Consider the following 23,812-nt stretch of genomic DNA (forward strand, 5'->3'; position numbering starts at 1 on the left):
CGGTCTCGGTAAAGCTCATTTGGTATCTTTGGAGTGCAGGATATTAGAAAGAGGGGGCATGACTAATCCAACGGCACAGTCTCGTGGAAGTAGAATGGCTGAAATAGCTTACAGCACCTTTAAGTCATTCTAATTCTCCTGTTTGTAAATTAGGCTTATATAGATAACTATATGTGCCTGATTTACAAAACGCAGTGCTTCACAACCTAGCGCTCAAGACCTTCAACATACATTTAAAAAATAATACTAAGTACAACTTTTACTAAATTTAACATTGAACATAAATACATTTATACTACATAAAACTAGAAAACACCATATTTTATATAGCGGAGTTGAAAACATGGTGATAAAGCAAGGAGTTCTAGTGATAAACTGCAGCAATCAACTTCTGTGACTTCTTCACAAGGGCTCAAGCAAATCAATGAATTGTTTATTTGAACTTGTTCATTTCAATGAACATCCGAACAAATAGATTCACTTAAATTAATTGGACATCCCAACTCCAAATATAAGTTAATCAGTGAATCTTTTATTTTTACCGGTTCACTTACATGAACCGCCCAAAGAACCGATTCACTTAAATGTTTTGGTCTTTCCAGCACTACATTTAGGATGTTTAATTACTACCTTGTCTTGCTTGGCTGTAACCTGTGTTTGCAATACTATTTGTCGCTTGTTTCTGTAAAAGTTCCACTGTTGTGAAAATACTTTTACATTACTAAAAATGATAGCAGTGGTGCTACTTTTAGTTAGTACAGAATATAAGATTTTGATATATACAACGGTACTGAATGATTACATATTGATGTACCATAGTATTTAAAGGTATTTCAAAGAATGCCATGGTACTGCCATGCTACAGGTCCAACTTTTGGCACATTACTTGTTTTAATGGAATTGTTGTTTCAATACTCTTTGGTTAGATTATATTTAGGCTACCTGAACTACAGAGTTGTTTCATATGCTGCACTGGTTGGTCTTGGAAGTTTATCATTGACAAATTATTGGATGCATTTGCAGGTTTTGTTTCAGTAGGTTGTAGTATTCCACTTCATCCAGTGTTCTGTGTTCTCTGTTTTAGTTATAAAGTAACCCAGTGTGCGATGTGAGAAAGAACTCCAAATTATTGCGTGCGTCAGTGAGCTGTCCAAATGATTCGGATTGAATCAAACCATTTTGCAAGCTCGTATAACTGATTCACTGAAAACAATTGAGTGATTAATTTGCGAATCAGATTTGTTTCTATACAGCCTATGGAAAACACTGGACACACAACATAACAAGCGTTACCCAGCACAGATGGCTGATTTTCACCCGCATCTGTGTGTTCATTTCATATGCTGCTCTTGATACATTTAAGCCTTTGGGTGAGTTAAATGTATAAGGAGCTGATCTGGTTTGTGTCCGTGTTAACAGTTTTCAGCACTTTTGCTTGGCTTTTGATGTCAGATGAAAGAATATGTACATCTACAAGAAAGGTAATTTTCAAAACATATTCACGAAAGTTGCTATGACAACAGTAAGGCTGACATTCCCAAGTGTGGGGACACAGTTTCTCGAAACAGAAGTGCTTGGTGACTACATTGATTACTCTTTAATTAGAAAATATAGTATTTCTGTTTGACATAGTGTTAGTAGACAGTGTTAATATGGTTAACTCTTCTTACAAAAGCTATGAGAGCCACATTTACACATCTGTTGCACATGTTGATTTGCTTTGCTTTTTTCCTGGTGGACTCTAGAACAGTAATACAGACACTTTGTTTTTTATGCATTTTTGTGGTTTGGCTTTACTTGACTTATGAGTAATACAATGCATTAATTTGGAAAACGTTTTACTTGACTTATATAACATCTGATTTCCTGTGACATAACAATTTTAAACAATACTGTTGCTACACTATATGGCCAAAAGTTTGTGGACACCTGAACACCAACATTCATGTTTTTGTTGAACATTTCATTTAAAAACCATAGGGATTAATTCCACTCTTTGCTGCTATAACATCTTCCACACTTCTGGAAAGGCTTTCCACTTGATGTTGGAATATAGCTGCATGGATTTGCTCCCATTTGTTCAGAGTCCGATTCTTTCCAAAGGTGTTCTGTGGGGTTCACGTCAGGGCTTTGTACAGGTCAGTGAAGTTCTTCCACACAAGACACCAGTACATTATTTCTTAATGGACCTCACTTTTTGCACAGCATTGTCTTGCTGCAACAGAAAACAGCCCTCCCCAAACTGTTATGACAAAGTTAGAAGCACCCAATTCTTTAGAATTGTTTAGAGACCAAAGAACAATTCTTTAGAGACCAATCTCTTTAATTAGAAGGGGGTGGCCACATACTTTTGGCAATAGAGTGAATAATTCAAGCTCAAAAGAGTTTTCAGATATTGAATCTTGAGGATTAAAGCTTTCAAATGGAATGCTAACTGTAAAGATGAATTCATAACTAATTCATAACTAATGTTAAAAACACGATTATGCAACAGCTGTCCTTTTGAAGGGACACCAAATGTTTCAATTCCTACTTTTTCATTCATTTCATTTTGCAGACTCTGGGAGCCACTGGCAGATACGAAACCCATAAAAAGTAAGTGCTTTATTTTACTTATTTTACCTTCTTAATCTCCTTTGAATTACAATGAACTAAAGCTCAATGAACAGATGTCTTATTAAAGGACTCAAAAACAAGATCATATTTTCTGTGTATAAGTGTAAAAACTTATGGATGATAAAGAAGACTTTACACCAATCTTAACATATGGTATTACTAAAACCTCAGTAGGATTTAAATAAACACACAAACACCAAAAAGGATCGTCTCTAATCCTACCATCCTACCTACCTCTTTTATTCCTGCACCTATATTTCTGATGTGTGCAGAAGGTCTTGTTAACTGTCTGGCACTGCAGAACTTTATACCTTTATATATACAGTCCTTTGTGCTGCTTATTATTCTGACATCCTTTGTGGTTCTCACCACAATATGTCAGAAGCATGTTTCAGTCTGTAGGTTATTCCTATGTTATCAATAAGAATCCATTGGTGTTTGTTAAGGACCATAAGTCATGGACAGCAGAGATCAGAGTGTTATACGTGCTATTATTAGAACATAATTGGGTGTTCTGGTCACCTGGTCAGTCTTAATGAATCTTAGCTTCCAAGTATTCTAGCTTCGTGATTCCTAGATAAATTAGCTCACAGGCTATTTTTAATCGTTGCTTGACGGAGCTATTTGCAGCCTTTACTATTTGCTAATAAATGTTTGTGTACAATTTATTTATGAATGAAAGCAATGCAGTTGAAAAATATCTACAACTATATACGTACTTTTCTTTTTCATTCCCATCAGAATTATAGCATTACAAAATAATATCAAACACAAAACCAGATGTGTCACACACTATAGGTAAATAAATGAAAGTTACCACTGTATGATACAGCATTTTCTGCCTTGATACATTAAAAGCCTTCTAGTGAAAGGAATTATTCTAAATAAAACACCCAGTCTGGTAGAAATTGTCCTGAATTGTGCTGTGCTCTGTGTTAATGATCAGCATGTAATAGCTCTGCAGGTGTTTGCCATTCCTTTGATGAAATGTTATTTGTACAGTCCAACATTGTATGAAAATCAACACAACTATATATTTTCAACAATCAGAAAAAACTCATAGGAATTTTTTAAACCCCTAATCTGTGTCTGTTTGTTTTGGTAATAGTGTGTTTTCATGCGCACACCTAATAGCTGCAGAGGGAAACTGTTTTGAATGCTTTCTCCCTTAGTGAGAAAGCACACTGCCAGCAGTCTGAAGTCAGTAGAGCCCATGGTATCCATTAAGAAATATGGCACTAGTAGTGTTGCCATGGAGATCGACTGAATGGAAGCTGCGTTTAAGCCTCAGAAAGACATAATCAAGACCTTTAGCTTTCATTCCAAAGATAAGCGCAGAAACAGTGTGGTGGAAAAGGTGATATGTAGTGAAATAATGTTTTGTATTTTAATAATTTAAGTTATTTAAACTTTATCATCCAAATTCGGTATTGTTTGTTGGTTATCTGATGCTACAGTTTTCCATCACATGCATAATGCATTTGTGCTTCAGCTTTTGTACCAGTTTAAAAACAGAAAAGGGTGACATTGTGTTATTGACCATTAACAATAATCCTGAAGTGAACATTATGCAAATTGCACAAAGTCAACCATATATAGATTTTGACAACTCTGCAGAAAAGAGGTTCTGGTTTGCTGGCTTAAGCTGGTTTCACGCATGGCATGTGCCGAAACCCATCTAAAACCAGCTTAGTCTAGTATAAACTTTAAACTTTTTTAGCTGGAAAAAAATACACTAAATTTCTTTAGAACAGAAGATGGCTTCAGATAAAAATAAAATAAGAACGTCAAAGTCATCTATTCATTTCCAATGAGCAACGATAGCATCAGGCCCAGTTGTCATCTGCTTGATTTATACTCGGTCAGTCGAGATGCTGTCTGGCCCAGTTCTCATTTATGGATGTACACTGCTCTTGGACGTGGGAGACTTTAAAGTAACAGCATCAGTCTAAACATTACTTTTGATGTCTGAATTCTATGACAAAATCTTTCAATAAAATATTATCTGGATGAAGTTCTAGCTTATTTTCAGGATAAGTTGTGCTTGAATATGCTAATATGAATTATTTACTATCATAGTTTTGGTATACAGCCAAATATGAGGCTGACTCACAACTGCCTGGGACACGAAAATTTGCATTGCCCACGCATGAAGGTAACACTCTAGTTAAGGAGGGTTATGTAAAGATATCTATAATGTTTATATAAGATTTATATGGCACTTGACTTTTATACACTGAAGGCTTGAATGATAGAGTCCTTAATCGAATGCCAAAAGTTCAGCTTTACAAAATCAGTTATTTATAAACAGTATTACAGGTATTTGCCTCTACACGGTTGTTGTGCTTGTCATTAAAGGAATAGTTCACCCAAATATGAAAATTCTCTCATTATTTAATCGTCCTTGTGCCATCCCAAAAGTGTATGACCTTCTTTCTTCTGCAGAACACAAACAAAGGTATTTAGAAGAATATCTCAACTCTGTAGGTCCATACAATGCAGTTGAATGGTGGCCAGAAATTTGAAGTTCAAAAAAGCATATAAAGGCAGCATAACAGTAATCCATATGACTCAAGTTGTTAAATCCATATCTTCAGAAGCAATAAGATAGGTGTGGATGAGAAACAGATCAATATTTAATATAAATTGTTTTACTACTTTTTACTACTATACTGCCCAGTAGGTGGCTATATGCACAAAGAATGTGAAATGCAAAAACGAAAGAAGAAGAATGTGAAAGTGGAGATTTATAGTAAAAAATGACTTAAATATTGATCTGTTTCTCACCCATACCTATCTTATCACTTCTAAAGATATGTATTTAACCACTGGAGTCATATGGATTACTTTTATGCTGCCATTATATGCTTTTTGGAGTTCCAAAGTTCTGGCCAACATTCACTTGCATTGTATGGACCTACAAAGTTGAGATATTTTTCTAAAAATCAGTGGGAGCCTTCAATCTGAAGTGATTTGGAAGTATACAAGTAGTACAGTCCAACTGAAGAAATCTGATCTAGTTAACCTTTTGATGTTCGACAAAAAAACATGGGTTGTAGGTCTGTTCTGATAGGACCACGGGCAAGAACTGTTGAAGAACCTTTATTTTGCAGACTGTGGAGCAGGACTTTATTCTCAGTTCTTTTTTAATTCTTAAGTTCAGTTCAACTGTCCTTGAATGTAACCCTTATTTTTGCAAACTAGATTCTTAACCACCAGACTGGCTGTATGTTAAATATGCAGTTTTATGAATTTAGGTGGGTGCCACCATTAAACATCTTCAAAAACAACAATTTAATTTATAAAATCACACATCCAGCCGATGATTCACTCAAAATTCTTTGAGCGGGATTTTGGCTCAGTCTAGTATCCACTTCCCACAGTTTTTGTGTTTATTGCAGTAGCTGTTTTAAGACTAATTGCTGTTCTACATGTGGTATACTCTTTGCCTGAGGAATCCAAGTATGTTGTCATGGATTTGACTGCCAGTAAACTGTGTATTTTATTTAGTTTTTGAACAAAATGCTAATAGAATCTAAGCCTACAAGCCTATGTCCCTGATGAGATGTGCGTCTTTGAGCTGTTGTCATGGCCTTTGATTTGCCTGCCAAGCAAATGGAATTCTTAGCATTGAGCTGTGGAGAGGAGCCACACACAAAACCCTGCTGAGAGAAGAAATCTGCTCTTTCACGCCGTCGTGACTTGGTATACGTTCTTCTGATTGGATACTCGCTCACTTATTTCATAGCTCCCCTTCTGCTGCAGATTTGTTCTTGTCCTTCCATGAGTCGAGAAATATCTGGAAACCAGCTGTAATGTGAGATGACTTGATAAGGTTTAAGATTACATGAATTCAGAAGTGGTTTGGTGACAAGTGCTCTACAATTTGACGTGAAATTCCTTGAGTATTCATTAAACTGTGCGGGCTGTTGCTGTTTCAAGTTAGCTCTCTATTAAGTTAACCTAAAGGTATTGTTACAGTGTTTTTATCTCATTTTGATCTGCTCTGTCTACATCACTCTTTCCACCTGTTTGCATACTCTTCTTTGTTCTTTTTGTCACTCTACACCTGTGGTTATATACTATTATTAGCTGGCCTGGTTTACTCATTGTCTCTTTCTAGTATCACTTTTAAAAAGGAAAAGTTTGCCCAAAAATGAAACTTCTGTCTTTATTTAGTCACCCTCGTGTTCTTTGTTCTGTGGAACATGAAAGATACATTTTGAAGAATGTACTGGCCCTTCTGTTCCATGCAATTAGAGTACATTGAATGGGGACATTTTAGGTCTGTTCCTATTGTGACTAGTTCACCCAAAAATTTAAATTCTCTCATCATTTACTCACCCACATGCCATCCCAGATGTGTATGACTTTCTTTCTTCTGCCAAACACAAACAGAATATCTCAGCTCTGTAGATCCATACAATGCAAGTGAATGGTGATCAGGCCTTTGAAGCACCAAAAAGCAGATAAAGTCGGCATAAAATTTATCCATACGACTCCAGTGGCTTAATCAATGCCTTCTGATGCGATCCAGTTGGTTTTTGACTGCCATTGCAGTCTCTAGGCTCAATCAAGCTGGATTACACTTCCTAGTGCTTGACACATGCGCAGAGCACTAGATGGCGCTATAGAATGTGTAATCGAGCTTGAAATCACGATCGCCAAGGAGACTGCTCTCAAAAAAAGGAGTTATATTTTGGTCTGTTCTCACCCAAAACCAACTGGATTGCTACAGAAGACATTGATTAAACCACTGGAGTCTAATTGATTATGTTTATGCTGACTTTATCTCCTTTTTGGAGCTTTTGGATTTCTGGTCACCATTCACTTGCATTATGTGGACCTACAGAGCTGAGGTATTCTTCTAAAAATCATTGTTTGTGCTCTACAGGAAAAGAAAGTCATACACATCTTAGATGGCATGAGGGTGAATACATGATAAGAGAATTTTCATTTTCGGGTAAACTAACCCTTTGAGAAGACTGGGAATGCAGCATGTGAACCCTTTTTATGATGCTTTTAGATTGGTTTTGCATACTTTTTAATGCTTGAAAGCTCCAGTCCCCTTACATTGTAATTGCATGGAAAAGAATGAAGAGTACATGATTCATTATTCTCCATTATGTTCCATGGAAGAAAGAAAGTCATATGGATTTGGAACGACATGAGGGTGAGTAAGGCAGCATCTAAACTAATATGTTTTCTATTGCCTCTTGGATTGCTATCTGTCATGTTTGTGTGTTTTGTTATTGTTTTCATGTCTTTTATTTTCAAGATTAGTTCCTGTTCATTTAGTTCCTGGGTTGTCTTGTTTACCCGTTACCCATGTCCTTGTATTTAAGCCCTCATGTTTGCCATTGTCTGGTGTCAGGTATTGTAAGTGTAACTTTGTTGTATCATTTGAAGTGAAGTGAAGTCAAGTCATGTCATGTTATGTTTAAGTCAAGTTATGTCATGTTATGTTTAAGTCAAGTCTAGTTCATGTTTATGTTTAGTTCACGTTTATAGTTAGGGTTACTGGATTCCACGTTTGAAAAATAAAACTGCACTTGGGTTCATCACATCATCGTCATCTCTTCGTTTACCTCATTGTTACAGAATACCTGACCGCCAACCATGAACCTAGCGGTCCGGCTCCTGCGCCTATGTCAGGGGAATCGATTCCTGGAGGAATATGTGGGGGACCTCTGCACTCTGGCCAGCAAGGTTGACTTTAATGAGGTCGCCCTCAAAGACTGTTTCCATTTCGGATTGAGTGAGCCAATCTCCTCCAATGCCTGGCGGTCGCAGTTCCCTTAGTCTGGTTCAGTATATCGACCTAGCCCTGCAGATTACTGGTTCCACATTCACTGTAGGGGAGGCGGATGCTGAGCCGGAGTCCCACGTCACGGCCGACGAGCCCACGCCTGCCACGGCCAATGAGCCAACGCCCACGCCTGCCACAGCCAACGAGCTGGAAGCCTCGTCTGTCCCAGAGCCAGCGTTGCCTACTTCGGCCATCCGGAGGAGGAGGAGGAGGAGGAGAAGAAAGACTTTCATTCCCGAGTCTCCGCCCATGTCCACGACCACAGAGGTTGTTCCCAAGTCTCTACCCATGTTCACGACCACAGAAGTCATCTCCAAGTCTCTACCCATGTTCACGACCACAGAGGTCATCTCCGAGTCTCTGCCCATGTCCACGACCACAGAGGTCGTTCCCAAGTCTCTGCCCATGTACACGACCACGGAGGTCGTTTCCAAGTCTCTGCCCATGTTCACAACCACAGAGGTCATCTCTGAGTCTCTGCCCATTTACACGACCACGGAGGTTGTTTCCAAGTCTCTGCCCATGTTCACGACTACAGAGGTCGTTTCTGAGTCTCTGCCCATGTACACGACCACTGAGGTCTTTTCCAAGTCATCCAGGACTCTTAGTCTCGAGCCTCCTATGGTTCTGCCTTCCACGACTTTGCTCCACATCATGGCCGCCAAGCCTGAGTTCCACATCATGGCCGCCAAGCCCAAGTTCCACGTCATGGCCGCCAAACCCAAGTTCCAGGCCATGTCACAGCCGCGCCAGAGTCCGCTCCAGGCCATGTCACAGCCGCGCCAGAGTCCGCTCCAGGCCATGTCACAGCCGCGCCAGAGTCCACTCCAGACCATGTAACAGCCGCACCAGAGTCCGCTCCAGGCCATGTCACAGCTGAACCTCAGTCTGCTCCATGCCATGTCACAGCTGAACCTCAGTCTGCTCCATGCCATGTCACAGCAGAACCTCATTCTGCTCCATGCCATGTCACAGCCAAGCCCCAAACTGCTTCATGCCATGTCACAAGCAAGCCCCTGCTCCATGGTCCAGGCCCGCCTCTGCTCCACTGGGGACCTACATCCCTGCGGCTTCGCCTTGGTCCTCATCCCGATTGGCTCTGCCCCTCGAGCCTCTCATCCCCACTTTCCATTGACTTTGCCCTGTTCCCACACCCTGTCTCACCAGGCCACGCCCCACGCCCTGTCTTGACAGACCATGTCTCAAGGACCCCACTCCCCCCCACCCCCCCCCCCCAGCTCCTTAATTAACTTTATGTTTTGGGGCATCGAGAGCCGCCCCTAGAGGGGGGGATATGTCATGTTTATGTGTTTTGTTATTGTTTTTATGTCTTTTATTTTCAAGTTTAGTTCCTTTTCATGTCATATCATGTGATTTCCTGTTCCCTCATGCGATATTGTCATGTGTTTCCCCTGTTCATGTGTCTTGTTTTCATTGGTTCATTGTTTGATTACTTTGTTATTAGACTTGTTATCTTGTTTATAGTTTAGTGATTTGGTTGTCTTGTTTACCCGTTACCCATGTCCTTGTATTTAAGCCCTCATGTTTGCCATTGTCTGGTGTCAGGTATTGTAAATGTAACTTTGTTGTATCATTTGAAGTCAAGTTAGGTCAAGTCAAGTCATGTAATGTTATGTTTAAATCAAGTTATGTTTAAATCAAGTCTAGTTCATGTTTATGTTTAGTTCATGTTTATAGTTAGGGTTACTGCATTCCACGTTTGAAAAATAAAACTGCACTTGGGTTCATCACGTCATCGTCGTCATCTCTTCTTTTACCTCATCGTTACACTATCCATACTGGAATGGCGTTTTCCTCCACTGAAAATGAAGGCTTTTGAAAACGCTCTCTAGTACCACATAGTTTGGAAAACAATGACGTTGGGAAAAGTTTTTGGGTGAACTATTCCTTTAACCTCCTTTTGACTAGATGTTTCCTTTCTATATAGACACACAACAATTTTACAGGGTAATTTATCTTGCTTTTGTAAAAAAATCTTGCTTTTTTCCCTTTGCTGCCAAATGTTGCACAAAGGGATTCCTGTAGGCCATGCGATTTCACACTTATAAACAGTGCAGATGCTCTTCAAATGTAAACTGGATGTACCAGTAAACATAATCTTGATTGGCAGAGTCAAGAAATACCAATGAATTCATTTATTTACTTCTTATCAGAGATTGCCATGGGCTGGTTTTTTATTTTATTTTATTAGTTCCTAATACCCTTTCAAGGATATATACTGAAAGGAACCGATGACATGGGCGTCTCGCTGTACCATTAGTGTCAGTTTTCACTAAGCTTGTGTCCTCTAAATGTTCGCATGCAAGACGATGATATCTTTGCTATTAAGCTGCAGCTATGGAAACAGCTTTGTTCTGCCCTCATGGAAAATGTTTTTCTAAATTTTACCATTATAATTGAGCGGTTTTGACGCAGTTCCCTCTCAAATAGGCCGACCTCTTGTCCCTGGTGCTGTATATCAAGTGTCATTGCAGTATGTCGATACATTTTAAGTGTATAAACACATTTTGAACATATGAAACACTTTAATTCCCTTAAAATGTGTTTTGAGGTTTAATTATGATTTGATGTTTTTTGTATGTTTGCTTAAGATGCATTTAATCCTTGTCTAAATTGTGAGCAGAATCAGACATTGTAGTTGTTTAGTAGGCACTTTTATTTAACAAATAAGCATAACCCGAGACAGCGAAAGTTGAGGAACCCAGTAAATTTCAGGCTTCATGGCTGCAAGTTACAAGTTGTGTGTTAGATAAGAAACAACCGTCTGTCAAAAGAAAGAGCACATACCTAAATGTCTTAGCCTAATACCGTTGTCACTTTTCAGAGAGCTTGTTGATATCATTATTATTCAGTTATTTTAATAGTTTTTTTTTTTGTCATTTTGGATAGACACTAAAGTACAATATGAACATATTGTTAACATCTAAAATGTAAACTCTTTAATGTATACACAACAAGAGACATACAAATCTTCACGAATCATCTAATGACTGGTTACAAAAGAAATCCATGGAACATTTACTAGGGTGACTTGAGTTCAATCTTCATCATATAGCTTTCATTTATCAATAAATGATGTAGAATCTTTTCCAGAAAGTTATTTATGAATTTGTGAATTAATGAATTTTACATCTAAGCTGTGGTTTAACATTAACTGTGTGTGTGTGTTTGTGTGTTTGGTGTGTGCTGTAAATTATTACAATGTTTCATACGAGTCTTGAGAAATCACTCAGCAGAATGAAACCATTATAATGTCAAATTAGTTTTAATGTGTTAAATGTGATGTGTTGAAAAAATCATCTAATTTATTACAAATAAAACCAACTGATTCATTCTACAAATTCAGTACTCTATAAACTCCAAATAATTTATACACATTGATTATGTCTGTTAAGATGTTGTTAACGTCATGTCAATATGTTGGTATCAGTTTTACATTCACCTTTTTCCATGATGGCATTTGTGTGATTTCACTGAAGGGATAGGTGAGAGTGTAGTGGGAAAATGTGTTGAGTCTGTCACTTGTTTGTCACTCCATGTGGTCATGTGAATCATCCCGTTTTTCTCAAACCTCAAATCTTTGGTAACTTCACCCTGGTTGCACCAAGTGGATTTGACCATGTGTACGTATAAAACTACGATGAAGGACTGCTATTAGCACTTTCAGTTCTGTTCAGTGGCCTTTTTGCATGAGAAACAATTTGCCCAAGTTATTCTATGAGAGATTAAAGCACTCACTAATATGCCAGTAGCTGGAGAGATAATAAGTCATATTAGTATAATATTCCATTTTCGCCTGAGGCCCATTTCAGACTATGTCACGACCATGGACAGAGTAGAATTACACTGAATCAGAACACATCCACCCACAGTCAAACATGTCTGTTTTTTGTTGCTATTTTGTAGATCAATTCAGGTCTCATCTTCAAAAGGTAGTATTCCTTCTAAAAACTCTCAGAAATGCCCTCCAACAGTAAATGGAACTGTAATTTTCCATTGGCCCTCTGAGACAATAAAATCAGCACATGCTTTTGTGCACTAGGGAACTAAACACACAGTCAAGCATTCCAGCTATAAAGTCAGTATTAATGGATTAAAAGCATTACATGCAGTGATTGAGAACTTTCACTTAAACATAGTGCTTGAACCCCCACCCCCCAAAACACACACACAAAATGGCACAAACAACATATTGTTCCCTCAATGTTCTAATTAACATAACGAGAGGAAATAAAGACATGTTCTTGTTTGAATATACCTCACTAATTTTAGGCATTATGTGTTTTGCACTTGGGCATATTTTATATTGAAGAGCTCAACTCGCCACTATTGAGATTCATCAGATTTGATCAGAGGGAGTGTTTGTTCAGAAGTTTACATACACTAAGTTAACTGTGCCTTTAAGCAGCTTTGAAAATTCCAGAAAATTATGTCAAGCCTTTAGACAATTAGCTTCTGATAGGAGGTGTACTGAATTGGAGGTATACCTGTGGATGTATTTTAAGGCCTACCTTCAAACTCAGTGCCTCTTTGCTTGAAATCCTGGGGAAATCAGCCAAGACCGTAGAAAATAAATTGTGGACCTCCACAAGTCTGGTCCATCCTTGGGAGCAATTTCCAAACACCTGAAGTTACCACATTCATCTGTACAAACAATAGTAAATAAGTATAAACACCATGGGATCATGCAGCCATCATACCTCTCCGGAAGGAGACACATTCTGTCTCCTAGGGATGAATGTAGTTTAGTGCGAAAAGTGCAAATCAATCCCAGAACAACAGCAAAGGACCTTGTGAAGATGCTGGAGGACACAGGTAGACAAGTATCTATATCCACAGTAAAACGAGTCCTATATCGACATAACCTGAAAGGCTGCTCAGCCAGGAAGATGCCACTGCTCCAAAACCGCCATAAAAAAGCCAGACTACAGTTCACAAGTGCACATGGGGACAAAGATCTTACTTTTTGGAGAAATGTCCTCTGGTCTGATTAAACAGAAAATCGAAGTGTTTGGCCATCATGACCATCCTTATGTTTGGAGGAAAAAGGATGAGGCTTGCAAGCTGAAAAACACCAACCCAATTGTGAAGCATGGGGGTGGCAGCATCATGTTGTAGGGGTGCTTTGCTGAAGGAGGGACTGGTGCACTTTACAAAATAGATGGCATCATGAGGAAGGAAAATTATGTGGATATATTGAAGCAACATCTCAAGACATCAGCCAGGAAGTTAAAGCTCGGTCACAAATGGGTCTTCCAAATGGACAATGACCCCAAGCATACCTCCAAAGTTGTGGCAAAATGGCTTAAGGACAACAAAGTCAAGGTATTGGAGTGGCCATCACAAAGCCCTGACCTCAATCCGATAGAAAATTTGTGGGCAGAACTGAAAAACTGTGTGCAAGCAAGGAGGCCTACAAACCTGACTCAGTTACACCAGTTCTGTCTGGAGTAATGGGCCAAAATTCCAGCAACTTATTGTAAGAAGCTTGTGGAAGGCTATGCAAAATGTTTTGACCCAAGTACAAACAATTTAAAGGCAATGCTACCAAATACTAACAAAGTGTGTGTAAGCGTCTGACCCATTGGGAATGTGAAGAAAGAAATAAAAGCTTAAATAAATCCTTCTCTCTACTATTATTCTGACATTTTGCATTCTTAAAATAAAGTATTGATCCTAACTGACCTAAGACAGGGAATGTTTTCCATGGTTAAATGTCAGGAATTGTGAAAAAATGAGTTTAAATGTATTTGGCTAAGGTGTATGTAAACTTCTGACTTCAACTAATAATGTACAGATTTTGCTGTTTCGAAGGAAATTTATACTTTAATTCACCAAGGTGCCATTCAACTGATCACAAAGTATAGTCAGGACATTACTGATGTAAAAAACGGCACCATAACTGTTTGAAAAAAGTAATTTTTGATCAAATCTAGACAGGCCCCATTTCCAGCAGCCATCACTCCAACACCTTGTCCTTGAGTAATCATGCAAAATTGCTAATTTGGTACTAGAAAATCACTTGCCATTATATCAAACACAGCTGAGAGCTGTTTGGTTCGTTAAATGAAGCTTAACATTGTCTTTGTGTTTGTTTTTGAGTTGCCACAGTATGTGATAGACTGGCATGTCTTAAGGTCAATATTAGGTCAAAAATGGCAAAAAAGAAACAGCTTTCTCTAGAAACTCATCAGTCAATCATTGTTTTGAGGAATGAAGGTTATACAATGCTTGAATTTGCCAAAAAACTGAAGATTTCATACAAAGGTGTACACTGCAGTCTTCAAAGACAAAGGAAAAACTGGCTCCAACAAGGACAGAAAGAGATGTGGAAGGCCAGATGTACAACTAAAAAAGAGGATAAGTACATCAGAGTCTCTAGTTTGAGAAATAGACGCCTCACATATCCTCGGCTGACAGCTTCATTGAATTCTACCCGCTCAACACCAGTTTCATGTACAACAGTAAAGAGAAAACTCAGGGGTGCAGGCCTTATGGGAAGAACTGCAAAGAAAAAGCCACTTTTGAAACAGAAAAACAAAAAGAAAGGTTAGAGTGGGCAGAGAAACACAGATATTGGACAACAGATAATTGGAAAAGAGTGTTATGGATCTTAACCCCATTGAGCTTTTGTGGGATCAGCTAGACTGTAAGGTGCGTGAGAAGTGCCTGACAAGATAGCCACATCTTTGGCAAGTGCTACAGGAAGCGTGGGGTGAAATGTCACCTGAGTATCTGGACAAACTGACAGATAGAATGCCAAGGATCTGCAAAGCTGTCATTGCTGTATGTGGAGGAATGTTTGATGAGAACTCTTTGAAGTAGTTTAAGTAAATTTTTTTTTTTTTTTCAAATTGTAATAGTAATTTTTCACGTTATTTATGTCCTGACTATACATTGTGATCAGTTGAATGACACTTTGGTGAATAAAAGTACCAAATTCTTTTCATAAGAGCAAAATCTTTATATTATTCCAAACTTTTGGCCACTAGTGTGTGTGTGTATATATATATATATATACATATACAGGTGCATCTCAATAAATTAGAATGTCGTGGAAAAGTTCATTTATTTCAGTAATTCAACTCAAATTGTGAAACTCGTGTATTAAATAAATTCAATGCACACAGACTGAAGTAGTTTAAGTCTTTGGTTCTTTTAATTGTGATGATTTTGGCTCACATTTAACAAAAACCCACCAATTCACTATCTCAAAAAATTAGAATACATAATAAGACCAATAAAAAAAAAACATTTTTAGTGAATTGTTGGCCTTCTGGAAAGTATGTTCATTTACTGTATATGTACTCAATACTTGGTAGGGGCTCCTTTTGCTTTAATTACTGCCTCAATTCGGTGTGGCATGGAGGTGATCAGTTTGTGGCACCGCTGAGGTGGTATGGAAGCCCAGGTTTCTTTGACAGTGGCCTTCAGCTCATCTGCATTTTTTGGTCTCTTGTTTCTCATTTTCCTCTTGACAATACCCCATAGATTCTCTATGGGGTTCAGGTCTGGTGAGTTTGCTGGCCAGTCAAGCACACCAACACCATGGTCATTTAACCAACTTTTGGTGCTTTTGGCAGTGTGGGCAGGTGCCAAATCCTGCTGGAAAATGAAATCAGCATCTTTAAAAAGCTGGTCAGCAGAAGGAAGCATGAAGTGCTCCAAAATGTCTTGGTAAACAGGTGCAGTGACTTTGGTTTTCAAAAAACACAATGGACCAACACCAGCAGATGACATTGCACCCCAAATCATCACAGACTGTGGAAACTTAACAATGGACTTCAAACAACTTGGGCTATGAGCTTCTCCACCCTTCCTCCAGACTCTAGGACCTTGGTTTCCAAATGAAATACAAAACTTGCTCTCATCTGAAAAGAGGACTTTGGACCACTGGGCAGCAGTCCAGTTCTTCTTCTCCTTAGCCCAGGTAAGATGCCTCTGACGTTGTCTGTGGTTCAGGAGTGGCTTGACAAGAGGAATACGACAACTGTAGCCAAATTCCTTGATACGTCTGTGTGTGGTGGCTCTTGATGCCTTGACCCCAGCCTCAGTCCATTCCTTGTGAAGTTCACCCAAATTCTTGAATCGATTTTGCTTGACAATCCTCATAAGGCTGCGGTTCTCTCGGTTGGTTGTGCATCTTTTTCTTCCACACTTTTTCCTTCCACTCAACTTTCTGTGAACATGCTTGGATACAGCACTCTGTGAACAGCCAGCTTCTTTGGCAATGAATGTTTGTGGCTTACCCTCCTTGTGAAGTGTGTCAATGATTGTCTTCTGGACAACTGTCAGATCAGCAGTCTTCCCCATGATTGTGTAGCCTAGTGAACCAAACTGAGAGACCATTTTGAAGGCTCAGGAAACCTTTGCAGGTGTTTTGAGTTGATTATCTGATTGGCATGTCACCATATTCTAATTTGTTGAGATAGTGAATTGGTGGGTTTTTGTTAAATGTGAGCCAAAATCATCACAATTAAAAGAACCAAAGACTTAAACTACTTCAGTCTGTGTGCATTGAATTTATTTAATACATGAGTTTCACAATTTGAGTTGAATTACTGAAATAAATGAACTTTTCCACGACATTCTAATTTATTGAGATGCACCTGTGTGTGTGTATATATATATATATATATATATATATATATATATATATATATATATATATATACCGATCAGCCACAACATTAAAACCACCTGCTTAATATTTTGTAGGTCCGCCAAAACAGTGCCAACCTGCATCTCAGAATAGCATTCTGAGATGATATTCTTCTCACCACAATTGTACAGAGCGGTTATCTGAGTTACCGTAGACTTTGTCAGTTTGAACCAGTCTGGCCATTCTCTGTTGACCTCTCTCATCAACAAGGCATTTCCGTCCACAGAACTGCTGCTCACTGGATGTTTTTTGTTTTTGTTTTTGGTACCATTCTAAGTAAACTCTAGAGACTGTTGTGCATGAAAATCCCAGGAGATCAGCAATTACAGAAATACTCGAACTAGCCCGTCCGGCACCAACAATCATGCCACTGTCAAAATCACAGAGATCTCCTTTTTTACCCATTCTGATGGTTGATGTGAACATTAACTAAAGCTCCTGACCCGTATCTGCATGATTTTATGCACTGCACTGCTGCCACACGATTGACTGTTTAGATAATCGCATGGATGATTGTTAATGCCAGATGTGCTGGTTTGAGTATTTCTGTAACTGCTGATCTCTTGGGATTTTCACACATAACAGTCTCTAGAATTTACACCGAATGGTGCCAAAAACATCAAGTGAGGGGTTCTGTGGATGGAAATGCCTTGTTGATGAGAGAGGTCAGTAGAGAATTGCCAGGCTGACAAAGTCTATGGTAACTCAGATTAATCCTCTGTACAATTGTAGTGAGAAGAATAAGGATGGTGCTGTTTTGGCGGCACGAGGGGGACCTACACAATATTAGACAGGTGGTTTTAAAGAGCACCTATTATGGTTTTTCAAATATTACCTTTCATGTAGTGTGTTATATAGCTGTTTGTGAATGTAGAAAATTCTGCAAAGTTTAAAAAATCAAAGTGCACGACAAATGGATTTTCTGAACCGATTCTGAACACCTGAAACGAGTCATTAGTAATTCCAGACTTACTTCCTGTACTAACCTACGTAATTTGGTAACAAAAACCCCACCTCTGGTTTTCACTGGCTGCTCACGAACAGCTTTGACCTGCCCTCAAACACTACACTAAGCAGTAGACCAATCACAACAGACTGGGACATCTGACCAATCAGAGCAGAGTAGGCTCTCTGAAATGAGGAGTTTAGAATGAATCCTTTAGAACGGATCATTGAATGAATCGTTTTTGACACTGGGAAAAAAAGGTAATGCTGCAATTTAAATTATGAGCAAATTAAAGTGCTTTTTGACCTTGGATGCATGTAAATCTATTGTATGAGACCTTTAAAACAAAATTAGGCATGTTTAAAAACCATAATAGGTGCTCTTTAATGTTGTGGCTGATCGGTGTGTGTGTGTGTGTGTGTATATATATATATATATATATATATATATATATATATTGAATTGTCTTTATTTTGGGGACTTTAAGTGATTGATTGTGGTAAATGATTGGCATCTGATGTAATTGTAAATGTAAAATGGCAAACACTTTTATCCAAAGTGCAAAGCATACATTTTTATCAATTTGTGTGTTCCATGGGAATTGAACCCATGACCATACATGCAATCCCTGTTTAAAATATTGCCAAAAATAGGTATATTAAAAAATATTAGTTATGTTCTTGTTCCTGATCTTGTTTTGGAACAGGTGAACATTTTGAGCACACTTATGGTGCCTTCAAATGCTATCTAGGTAGGCAGATCACTAGATTTTGGAACAGAGCCATTTTGTGTGTGTGGAAGGGTGCAATAACCTGTTGATCTGATGAATCTGATGAAAACTCAAATCTAAATTAAACCTGACTCTGATGAAAGCTAAACAATGTCTAGTTTTCTTTCATTTAAAATGTACCTAGAGGGCAAAACACGATGTTAATAATTATACTGCCTACCTTTTGGAACAGCCTTCATGGTGGGAGCACATCTATTGTATGGTGCCTTAAAATGCTGTCTAGGTAGACAGTTCACAATTGTGTATATGTGGGGTGCGATAACCTGTGGATTCAGCTTATAATCATAATGCCAGGCTGTTGTGTTAAGGGATTAGATGCCTGTTTCGGCAGATAAGAGACAGAACGAGGAAACTGGAGTGATTAGAAGCAAAAGAACAACAGGTCCTCCTCTCTCCCTCTCTTCTCCCCCTTTCTCTAATGCTTGCACACTGTGCTCTGAGCATGCTCAGTGGGACTATGCTTTAAACGCCTGTATGCTTTTGTTGTCTCTGTTGCTCATCTTAGTGCCTGCAGAATACCCCTCTCCCTCCCTCTATGTCTCTCTCTCCCTCCCCCTCTCCATCTCCTCTCTTTACTCCTCTCACTGCACATTAGCCAGCCAACACCAAGGCGAGATGCGCGTGAAGAGGAGAGCTCCGGTGAACACCTGGTACTCCGGGCTTCTCCAGAGCATGGGTGTCTGTTTTCACCTTTTCCCTCTTCCTGTGCCTTGACTCAGCCACTGTCCCGCATCTCAGCTCACCCAATGGACTGACTCGGACTTTCTGTCTTGTCAGATCTGAGAGCAAGATCTCACGATTGGCTCAGAGACTCAACCAGAGGCAGAGCGATGCTGCACTAATTAAGGATTTCAAACCTCTATTTCTCCTCACTGGCTCACCAGGCAGCTCCCAGAGCTTGGATAGGTGAGTTTAGCTTCTCTTAAATACTTCAAGTTTGTTTAAAGACTCACAGATTCTTATCTTCTGTCTTGTTGGTGCACACTTTACACTGCCAATCGCAGAATACAGTAGGTGCATCAACTACAAGATCATTCTCCTTTCAGACTGTAGTTGCGATCCCGAAAGTCGTTCTCACACAAACTCACGCACACAGCAACAGGAGGGTTTATTCTTGACATGTCAACAAACAACATGGAGTAAGGTTGTTTTTGTAGAGATTCACACAAAATGAAAAAAAAAAAAAGAGAGAAAAATAGCCAAAATGTATTTTTGGTTCCAACTTTCCAATGCATCACGCTTCTCTTGTGCTATTTCCCCTCGCAATTGTATTGGCTTTTGCTAATGGCTGTTCTGTCGCTGATCTGGAAAGTGTGGACACCTGACAACTGGTCGACCAGTTTTCAAACCAGTTTGGAATTGAAGTCTGATTTTAAAGCAGTTTTAAATCTGTCACAGTGCCTGCGAATAGTTGCAGCATGTCTGTCAAATTTCACCAGCGGGCATGCAATGTGGATTGTCTATGTTGTGTTGCAGACTAGTTTCAGACTTAAAACATTAAGTAGTGTGTGCTTTGCTTGGCATTTATCTGTCACTAGCTCAAAGTATAATTTCCTTCCTCTTCCTTGACACAGGTGGGGTCAGTATGATCCCCTTCAGTGTTACTAAAATTATCCATCACCCCACTGTCGTTTCCCACAGGTGCTCTTCAGTCACAGTGGCAGCTGCCCTTTGCTTTTGATTGGCTTAATTGGATTCAAGGCAAAGCCTAGTCTCACAAAGAGCACCGCTCCAATTCAACCTCTCGCCTCGCTCGCTCTGTTACTCACTGGTGTCAGAGACTTCACTCTTGCTTTGCAGAGTGCATTATTATTAGTGCTTTGAGTGGGCGTTTGGCATGCTTAATATTGTGCACAAGCAAAAAAAAAAAGCAAGGTACTGCCTTAATGTCATGTCTGGCTGGATTATAGACTGCTGGGATGAGAAATATCACATGGATCCCCCACAGTTCTGCAGCGTTTTAAGGAGCATGTCAATTAAGGACAAATTTGTTATTTTTTCAATATATTACTTTTATTTTTTTTAAATAAGGGATAGCGTTTTTTTTTTCTATTTATAATTGTTTTTACATCAATATTTTCAGACAGTGTGTGCTCACGCCAGATGTTTTGACAAATGAAACAGATCTTTTACAGCCATTTGTGAATTACTTGTGCATGTTATGGATAGATTGAGAGATGCTACTTGGCTGCAATTACATAACCTACAGTTAACGTACTCTACACAAATGACCGTACTAGGTGTTGAAGTAAAAAAAAAAAAAAAAAAATAACAACAGTGTTTGGTCTTGGCTCTGAGATAGTTAGTTATTTCACTGACATTTGTATCCATTTTCTGATATATCATGTCAAAGCTAAACATCTATTACATATGTTGCATGAAAAAGTGCTATTTTATTACAAGACTCGTGACAGCTATTATAAACTTCACTGTCTGCTCAGAATTCATTGATTTCCTGGAAGACTGCAATTTATTTTTAGACCAATGAGGATATCCTTGAAAACCAAACTATGCTGAATGCATTGAGAGCCATTGTCTGGCTGTCATTGTTAAGAAAATGGGCTGTTACAGTTTGTTAAACCAGTCTAAGATGGGTTGCTGGTCTTAGCTGGTTTTCAGCTGGTTTGGCTATTCTCCCAGCCAGACAAGTGCATGAAACCCCTATAAAACCAACAAACTGGATCAGCCTGACTAGGCTGGGAGACCAGCTAAGACCAGGGAACCATTTTAGACTGGTTTAAGCAGGTTTTTTTTTTTTTTTTTTTTTTTTTTATCAGCAGGGGTTAACTTGTAAATCACAGTAACACTCAGGGATTCAAACTATTCACGTTTCAGCTAAAGTCACCTTTTCTGAAGCTGATTTGCCCAAATTTTCCTTATTAAAATAACTTGAGAGGTTTAAAAAGGCTTTAAATACAACAAAAGGCTTTAAATACAACAAATAAATCAACAGAAATTATACACCTGGAACACCTGCTATGACTTTCTCACCTTTTTGTACCGCTCATGAGTTTGCATGAGCAGTAAAATGAATATTACATATTAGGATTACAAAATTTTGCATTCTTTGTACCTGGACATCAGAATGCAGTTATTTAGGACCTTCTAGATAGTCATTGCTTTAGCTGGAGCATTACTGACAACCGAATAGCCATCTGTCACAGAGACATTGCTGACTCAGGCATTAGTCATTAAAAGGGGACAAAACTACATACCACCACACATGTTAATTTATTTTGGGTACAAACTCTCCCAGACACCCCGGGCTCATGATAAATGTGTTCAGTCTTTTCTCTTTTCCTTCTCCACTCCACAGGAACTTCTCCGTTAGTATGACGCAACAAATGCAGAACCTGCAGCTTACCCAGAGTAAGAAGGGGGCGGGGCCTGCCTCCCCCAGCGCTGCTAAGCGTATCTACCGCAATCTCTCTGAAAAGTTCAAAGGAAGCCACTCCTCCTTCGAGGATGTCTACTTTTTCGGCCGATCCGATCGTATTCGCAAAGTGTCTGTGAGTATCTTGGACCTCACAGAATTATACTAATACGATACAGATAAAGAGTTATACCAATAATCTTTGTTTAAAAATAATATTCTGTCATCATTTACTCGCCCGCATGTGGATCCAAACTCATATTACTTTTTTCTTCCATGGAACAGTAAAGGCGATGTTAGGCAGAGTGTTAGTCTCATTCAACATTCACAGCATCATTTTTCCATACAATGAATGTGAATGGGAAATGAGGCTGTCAGTCTGCTTGACATCTCCTTTTGTGTTCCATGGAAGATGTAAAGTCATACAGGTTTGGAACAACATGAGTGTGAGTAAATGATGACTTTATTTATTATTTTTTTTTTTTTTGGATGAACTATCTCTTTCAAATCCTTTATATATATACACTACAGGTCAAAAGTTTTGAAACACACTCATTCTTTATTATATATATATATATATATATATTTTTTTTTCACATTTTAGAATAATAGTAAAGTAACATAACATAAATAATGTTATTATTATATAACATATATACTATGGAATAACAAATGGAACTATGGGAATTATTTGTGACAAAACAAAATTCAAAATAAATCAAAACTGTGTTATATTTTAGCATCTTCAAAGTAGTCACCCTTTGCATAGAATTTGCAGACATGTACTCTTGACATTTTCTCAACCAACTTCTTGAGGTATCACCCTGGGATGCTTTTTAAACAGTATTGAAGGAGTTCCCATCTATGTTGGGCACTTATTGGCTGCTTTTCTTTATTATTAATTACATCAATTACATTTTAGTTTTATAATGAAATAAATTAATATGGTGGCACCATTATATTTTTGTCTACAAAACTAATTTCAAACATTTAAGCATACGCCTTCAGATCAAAAGATTTTTAAGATCATGAGAAACAATTCAGTCAAGTGTTTCAAAACTTTTGACCAGTAGTGTATTTGTGTATGTGTGTGTATATATATTTTATTTTTTATTTTTGTATTATTATTTTATTTTTTATTTTTATTAAAACATTTTGAAAATATTTGTTGTATCGTAGGTCAGCAGTTCTCAACTGGTGTGTCGTGACCTAAAAAATCGGTTGCAAATCAAGTTTTTGAAGACAAATGGGAAAAATCAGTGTTGATATAAATAATAAAACGCAACTAACCATATAATTGTGCATGATTAGGATAGTAAAATAAATGTACTTATCAACATTTAAAAGGGAGAACAAAATGCTTCCCATACTGTATACAGTAATTTGTTGTTGATGCTAAAAGGATAGTTCACCAAAAAATGAAAATTCTCTCATTATTTACTCATCCTCATGCCATCCCAGATGTGTATGACTTTCTTTCTTCTGCAGAACACAAACAAAGATTTGTAGAAGAATATCTCAGCTCTGTTGGTCCTTAGAATGCAAGTGAATGGTGACCAGACATTTAAAGCTCCACAAATCACATAAAGGCCACA

At 38.4% G+C, this 23,812-nt stretch overlaps 2 protein-coding genes across 2 annotated transcripts in view; both read left to right on the plus strand.

Moving 5' to 3' along the window:
- Positions 1–23,812, plus strand: part of LOC127422980 (ankyrin repeat and fibronectin type-III domain-containing protein 1-like) — a 155,855-nt gene that overhangs the window by 59,615 nt on the left and 72,428 nt on the right. Inside the window, exons 7-9 of the mRNA XM_051666937.1 lie at positions 2,558–2,595; positions 19,622–19,750; positions 22,161–22,353. Coding sequence (XP_051522897.1) covers positions 2,558–2,595; positions 19,622–19,750; positions 22,161–22,353 — 360 coding nt within the window. The remainder of the gene's footprint in view (positions 1–2,557; positions 2,596–19,621; positions 19,751–22,160; positions 22,354–23,812) is intronic.
- On the plus strand, positions 8,235–10,156 carry LOC127422983 (uncharacterized). Its single transcript, XM_051666940.1, has 2 exons — positions 8,235–8,926; positions 9,005–10,156. The coding sequence occupies exons 1-2, from the start codon at positions 8,393–8,395 to the stop codon at positions 9,263–9,265; spliced, it is 795 nt and encodes a 264-aa protein (XP_051522900.1). The 5' UTR covers positions 8,235–8,392; the 3' UTR covers positions 9,266–10,156.

This window comes from Myxocyprinus asiaticus, chromosome 32 (assembly GCF_019703515.2).
Source record: "Myxocyprinus asiaticus isolate MX2 ecotype Aquarium Trade chromosome 32, UBuf_Myxa_2, whole genome shotgun sequence".
NCBI classification, from domain to species: Eukaryota; Metazoa; Chordata; class Actinopteri; order Cypriniformes; family Catostomidae; genus Myxocyprinus; species Myxocyprinus asiaticus.